Genomic DNA, 7,734 nt, shown 5'->3' with positions numbered 1-7,734 from the left:
ACAACAATCATCATCATCATCATCATCATCATCATATCATCATGATAATCTCAATCTCATAAAAGCATAATAATATTAGCAAGATCCTAGGCATGATACTAACAAGATTAACAAAAAATCCTAGCATGTCACTAAGCGATAAAAATAAAAACTTTAACCATAACATGATACTAACATGATATTAGAAAAGCAATAGAAAGCATCATAAACATACATAATATCAGAAATATTAGTTAACCGTAAACATGATACTAGGAAGTAATAAAAACATCCTAACATGATACTAGGAATCAACAAAATAATCTAAGCATTATTCCTATATCAAAATACCAATAATTAAATTACTTTGATGCCTCGTATCTCTTTCTAATAATAAAATACACGCGTTAGTAACTTCAAGGAAAATAATAAATCAAACAATTAAATTAAATAATTGAAATAGGGATTTGGGACCAAACCCTCATAAACTATCAACCTTTCACGTCTAGGGCGAAGGCAACTTCGAACTTGGTTAGGTGTGTCTAGAACTAATGTATGTGGAATTTTGTAAGAGGGGAAAGTTTAGAAAAAGAATAGAGAGAGAGAAAGCTTCTAGCTTTTAGAGAAAGAATAGGGAGAGATGATGATTGTGAATGAATAAAAAACGGGGAGAAATGACCCCTTTTTATAGAAAAAATAGTCCGGAAACAAATTGAGTCCTATTCGGAATAAAATACCTCCTGTCGCCAACGACAGGAGTTAGCGCCAGGCGACAACTGTTAGCGCCAGGCGACAGACTTGTCGTCTCGCGCTAAGTCATAAATCAAATGCGCTTTGTATGCGGAATCCTCTTCTTAGTACGATTAAGTAGCTAATTCCGCGTTTATCAAATTAAAATCAGGTTTGTGATAAATCACATATTTTATTCAAAATAAAACTCTTTAAAATATAATTATTAATCCTAATCTCATTAGAATTTAAAAGAACCTTTTAGATATTCTAGATGATTAAAATCAATCCTAATAACTTTAGAAATTATAATTAATAGGCCCTGCTCTAGAACATTGGGCCGCATATAAAATTCACTTTAGGCCCAATTTAGTATTTTGGTCATAACTTGCTCATCATTCATCGGAATTGGGCTTATAATATGTCGTTGGAAAGCTCTTTTCGAGCCCAACCCAACTACACTATTTTTGGACAATTATCATGGAATAAACTAAGTTGTATTGACTATTTTCATAAACAAAATATAAAAAGGAATATTTTCAAAAACAGAAAGAAAGATATTTTAATAAAAACATCCACATCACTAGACTTTTCACAGTTTCACTTCGTTCGATAATTAAATGACGTGAAAGATATTCATCAATGGATTTGGTTTTGGGGAGACACATTTGGGTGTCTACACTAGCATAAAGTGATATTTCTTTGCTCATAATGTAATCAATTACTATAATAGATGGTCGTGAAAACGGTCATAGCATCTATTATAATGAACAAAGGAAAGAATTATACAAGTAGTTCGGATTACATAATACGAGCATAATGGTCAGAGCATCTATTATAGTAATGTCTAGAAATATTATTTCTCAAATAAAAAAAAAAGTCTACAAAAATAATGGTAGCATGATACGGTAAAAATAAAATATTCTAAAAATATTCAAATCAAATCGTAGTATTCAAATAATAAAATACGATACAATATTTTTTTTTGTATTATCATCTATATAAATAATAGTCATAGTCATAACATATATGTCTTTGTAATTTTCATTTCAAGGTCATATTATATATCTATATTATGTAAAGATTAATATATTGTTCTTCAATATTACATCAATAATAACAATATACTAAAAGATACACCAACAATGACACGTATCATCTCCTGGTGTGTCCTTAAGTTTTTTTTTTTCCTAGAAAAACACTTACTGTGTAAAGATTTGATGAGGTAAAAAAAATTTGACTAATAAGTCAATTGCCTTAATTGTTAAAAATCAATTATTGTTTAAATCTTTACTTTTAGAAAGAATTAAAAAAAAATCAATCACAACATACACTAGGAATAATATCATAGATTATAATACAATCCATAATAATAATAAAAGATTGTTATAAATTATTTTGCCATGCTAATTACCTTAATAATTAATAACTACATACAAGTAATAAACATTAACCAATAACTACATGATATATTGATTGATTACTAATAATTTTTTTAAATATTTGTATAAGATATTACCAAACATATTTTAAAACATACTGATATTCAATTAGAGTTCATAACAAAAGAAAGATTGAATAAAGAAATAATAATACATTATTCGAAAGATATTGATTAATATTGTAAATGACTTGATTTTGAGATAAAATAATAGCGTGATTTTAATAGTGAGTACGAAGGGAATTGAATTATTTCTCGAGGAAGATATATAGCTTTAAAAATTTATTTAATTAACAAGAAACTAACGGCACCACACTGAATTACATTAAGCTAATTATATGATCGAATGCATAAAAGCTAATTAGTTCTTATGTTATTATTTCAATAAATATTTTGATAGTTTATTGCACAATAATATTATTAGACAAATTTCTTACGCGAACTAAAATAGTGTAGAGAATAGCTGAATTGATAATAATACTAAAAATTACCGTGCGTAGCATGGAACCTAGTCTAGTTCACTATGATATTTGACCCTACCCCTCTTAAAGAATCATGGTGAATAAATTAAATTAACTTTGATTAAAAAAATATATATCTAATTTAATTTTAGATTAATATAGAGGTCTATGAATTGTTAATATTTAAATTATTGAAATTAAATTAACTTAGATTAAAAAATATATATCTAATGTAACTTTTTCTTAAAAAAGAGCTAAACAATATTTTCCTAACAAATTAAGCTAAAAATTTATGCGTATATAATAATCTAATGTAATTTTTTCTTAAAAAAGAGCTAAACAAAAATTATGCCAAAAATTTATGCATATATAATAATTAAAGATTCCATACACTTTTAAAATATTAATTTTAATTAACATAGATTTGTAATGAAATTTATATGAAGAATATTCTCATTTCTATAACCATTAAAATATTTCCTTTTTAATTTAATGCTAATATTCAAAATTTAAATAATTATAGTATAAGAATACATATCCATAAAAAAAATATTACATACATGATTAGGTAGTTGATGAAATTTGTCTTTTATAAATTAACCAATATTCATATCTATATATTTGTGTTGTATATTCTATTAGTTGTTGATTAGTTGTATGGATATTATGTGCTCCGTAATTGTTTATGACACAATGTTTTGCTTAGGAAAAATATATTTGTATTGGGTCAAATATAAGGTAAGTTATTATTGTGTCTACATTTTTGGTGAATATGACGAATAAAGCAGATATTCAATTGTATAGCTGCTAAAATTGGATAGTATGGTAAGAAAATTTTAGTTTTTATCTATGGGAAGTAGGAAAGATTTAGTCTATATCTCTTTTAGTGTTATGTGGATTATTATTCATTTATTTTTCAAATAAACAAATAACATTATATAAAAAAAGGGAAATAAAATAAGATAAATCCAAATGACATAATTAATTTGTGTAGTGAAAATGAACCCTTTATTACTAATTGAATTATATTACTTATTTTTTTCCCTACGGGATTAATAATGTTTTTTTTCAAAAACTTAAGACGCAGTAAATTGATTTACAAATCGTGCATTGCACGGTCAAACAAGGGCACAAAATTTTCCGAGATGACATTGGCATTACTAGCTGGGTTAAGGTGGAAGCTAAACACAATCCATCTCAAACAATCTCTTGAATAGTATATTTTTTAGAGGGCCTCTAGGCTGGAACATTACACACTTTTGATTCGCTTTGAAGAGCTCCAATTCTCTAATCCACGCTTTGTTCCTACTGAAATGCAGATTCCACTTGATCTTGGATAGGACATTATCAAAGTCACGTGGCCGGGGCAAGGCCAGACCATCAAAGACATCAGCAGGAAAGCGTTCAAGGTCCGAAGGCCTTAATCCAAGCCACTTGATGTCCAAACGCTCAATATGATTAACACAAAATTCCTCAGCTTCGTCGAGTATATCCCAACCATAAAGGTAATTCATATGAAGCTGAGGAGTGTCAAGGAATGTTAGCAGCTCAAGCTGGTGGGGGGTAAGATCAGTGACAGCGACAAAAGGCATGTCAGGGTAGAATACCTTAATAACTCGGAGAAACAGATAGGACAGTCTGTCCCAGCTGACGTGAACGACAAGGTATCTAGAGTCACTTAGGGCTGACAGAATGCCCCAAATCCGAGAACTGGGAGTCAAAAGGACATGGGTAGCAGAGGTGTAAAGAGAGCCAAAATCTTGGAGGTTGTCAATAGAAAGGGGACGACCGCCGCAGGTCTTGAGCTCCAAAGGGCCATCAAAGACAGGGAGTGAAGTTGCAGCACGGAAGGGTAGCATCTCTGTTCTAGGCCTCCTAGTGAAAAAAATCAAAATCATGGTATTCCCCGACATCTGAATCAGGCAAGTCAGGTGGCCTGGTCTCAGACCAGCGGGGACGATAGATATGGTAATATCTGCACAACAGCTCTTGAATACAGATTCTATTGTCCAATTATCCTCCAATACACCGAAATCACCGGGTATCTGTAGGAAGTCTGTTTTAGGGTCATTAAATTCATTGAGGTCAGGCCTTGATTCACGAACAATGGCAGCCCTGATGTCACCAAAGGTATTAGACGGACGGAACTTGCAGCCCTCCAGAGTAAATGGACGGGCCAAAAAGGGTTTTATGAAAACCTGCAAAGGAAACCAAATCAGTATATCACCACACTGCCACAAGCAATTCTATTTAAAAATAAACAAACTCACTTGACTCCTAAAATACATATACTCAAAACAAACAAGGAGCTCTGATCTATTAAAGTAGCTTAAAAATAAAGATCAAACTCACCGAAATCAGTGAATCCTCATCCCATTCCACTATTGAATCACCACCACTACTGCTGCTGCTACTATGATCACTATCCATCGAAAAGCTATGCCCAAGTTTTTTGTTCCTATACATTTTTTCAAAAGAAGTACTCTGTTAGTCTTATCTACGAGTAAATGCATAGTGGTGCAGTGGTGCACCACCGAATAACCAATCATCAAAACAAAAGCACTTCGTTTAAGCCATTTAAAATATTTGTTCGTTTGGAAACAACAAAACTCAAAATATAACTTATATTAAGTTTCACACAAAATTCTGGAACGATTTCCCTAAAAATGGTTCAATTATAAATTAATTCCCTATATTTGCATTAATTAATCACCACCATTACGAAACGAACATCCTCAACAACAACATCTACAGAAAATTCTGAAAAGAAAAAAAAAATACAACATCACCAATAAAAAAAAAAAATTCACAATTGAATAACAACTAATAAACTAAAATAAACGTTGAACAAAGGAGAAAGTAAGACCTAAAATCTTCCCTTAAAAACAAACAAAGTGATTGTAGGAGATAACGTAACCGAAGTAGGGCGACAAAGAAAATTCTAGAGAAGAATTAAACGTAAATTGGGATGAATCCAGAGGAGTTTGGGAAGAAGTCGAAGAACCTTATTTTTTTTTTTTTTTGAAGAGAGGGACAAAAGGAGTGTTGGGACTCCGTAACTTTAAATACATTTTGAGAAAGGTTTTTTTTTTTTTTCAAATTTTGAAATAACGGGAAAGTGGGAAAGGATAGTGTTAAAGAGGTGGGTTGAATTATTTTCAAATCTAGTGAATCAGACTGAAAATTTATGCATTGCTACAACAGATTTATAGACCCCATCGTCGATGAAGGTTGTAAATCACACCGATATGATAGAGGTAGAGCTGTCAAAAATCGTACTGAACTGGTGAATTTGAATCGTTTTGAACTGTTCCAAAAAGGAAACGAATCGCTTAGAACCTGTTATTTTAAAACCGTAAATCGACCCGACCCGATTTTTTAAAACCTGAAACTGGACCAATCCGAATGTTTGAGAACCTTTAATGAACCGTACCCAATATCAAGCCGAGCTGATACAACCCAAAACCGAGAACAACCCAAACCGAGTACTTTTGAACCCAATAGCAACTCGACCCATTGTAAACCGAAACCGTTTAAGCATAACAAAACTCGATAAACCCAAATCGTTTACAACCTGTAACTGGTTAGGATTTAACCGTTTATAACCCGTAGTAAGTTATGATCGAACCGTTTACAACCCGTAATTTGTTATAACTGAATCGTTTATAATCCGTAAGTCTGTAACCCGTTATGACCGTAAAATAATTTTTTCTTTTTTTTTGGTATATTTTATCAATAGTAAAACAAAAGGGTTTAATTTGAATTATAAAGTATTTATATTGAAAAGGTTTGGAATTTTATGCTACAATATTATATTATCCTCTAATGAGTAATGGCTTATAAAACACTATATTGTATTAAAAAAAAAAATTAAAAATCTAAATCAAAAGCTAACTCCAGATTTGTTAATATTATTTGATCATTAAAATCATTATACAAAAAAGGGACATAAAGTTAAACAACTAAGACCCTATTCTTTTGAGATTCTGGCAGAGCATAGCAGATTTTAGCAGAGCAAAGCGGAGCAGAGCAGAGCAGATTTCAGTAGAGCAGAGCAGATTTCATTATTATTATTAATATTATCGCATTATTATTATTATCATTAAATTTTTAAAGTTAAATATTAATTATTATTATAATATTAATTTTAATAATTATTATTATTAAATATTATTTAATTATTATTATTATTAAAAATTAATAATAATTATTATCTTTAAATATTAGTTATTATCTTAATATTAATTGTTATTATAAAAATCAATTATTGTTATTATAATTAATATTATTAGTTATAAGTATTATTGTTACTATTAGTATAATTACTATTATTATTATTAAAAAATATTAATTATTATTAAAAAATATTAATTATTATTATTAATATTATTATTAATTATTAATAATTTATTATTATTAAATATTAATAAATAATTATTATTATTTTTATTAAATATCAATAATTAATTATTGTTATTATTATTATTATTAATTATTAATTATTATTATTATTATTATTATTAAATATTTATTATTTATTATTATTTAATATTAATTATTTATTATTATTCTTATTAAATGTTAATCATTATTATTATTAAATATTAAATATTAATTATTTATCATTATTATTAAATATTAATTATTATTATAATAATTCAATATTAAGTATTAATTTAAAGTAGAGCAGAGCAGGGCAGAACATAGCAGAGCAGATTGAAGCAGAGCAGAGCAGATTTCAGCAAAGTAGAGCAGAGCAGAGCAGAGCAAAGTAGCTCTAAAGAACGAGGCTTAATTAATACTCCCCATGATCTACTAGATTAACTAATTAAATAATATTGAGGATATACTAGACGATATAAGTTAACGAAACCCGTTTAAAACTGGCAAAACTAGTTGTCAAACTGACTAAGTTCAACTCGAACCGATTACAACCCGAACCGATTGGGACTCGATATGTGTTGACCCAAAACCCACTTTAAACTGACAAACCCCGTTATTAAACTGACCGAATTTAACCCGAACCAATTATGACCGGAACCAATTATAACCCGACCCGATTAGAATCCGACCCGAAAAGAAACTGTATTAAAAATAAACCAAACCGAACTGACCCAAAATTAT

At 29.3% G+C, this 7,734-nt stretch overlaps 1 protein-coding gene across 1 annotated transcript; it reads right to left on the bottom strand.

The window, feature by feature from the left end:
- Positions 1-3,609: 3,609 nt before the first annotated feature.
- On the bottom strand, positions 3,610-6,556 carry LOC110719087. The gene is made up of 2 exons (XM_021897992.1): positions 4,963-6,556; positions 3,610-4,808 (listed from the first exon to the last, which is right to left on the bottom strand). The coding sequence occupies exons 1-2, from the start codon at positions 5,074-5,076 to the stop codon at positions 3,792-3,794; spliced, it is 1,131 nt and encodes a 376-aa protein (XP_021753684.1). The 5' UTR covers positions 5,077-6,556; the 3' UTR covers positions 3,610-3,791.
- Positions 6,557-7,734: the final 1,178 nt, after the last annotated feature.

Source organism: Chenopodium quinoa, unplaced genomic scaffold, assembly GCF_001683475.1.
Source record: "Chenopodium quinoa cultivar QQ74 unplaced genomic scaffold, ASM168347v1, whole genome shotgun sequence".
NCBI lineage: Eukaryota > Viridiplantae > Streptophyta > Magnoliopsida > Caryophyllales > Amaranthaceae > Chenopodium > Chenopodium quinoa.
Note: the sequence above shows the minus strand (reverse complement) of the source record. Positions and strands in the feature narration are given on the sequence as shown.

Excerpts from the sequence above, each read along its gene's own strand:
- LOC110719087 (XM_021897992.1), bottom strand. The coding sequence starts at position 5,076 with ATGTATAGGAACAAAAAACTTGGGCATAGCTTTTCGATGGATAGTGAT. Across the intron at positions 4,809-4,962 it reads ATGAGGATTCACTGATTTCG|GTTTTCATAAAACCCTTTTT; the intron begins GTGAGTTTGATC and ends TTTCCTTTGCAG.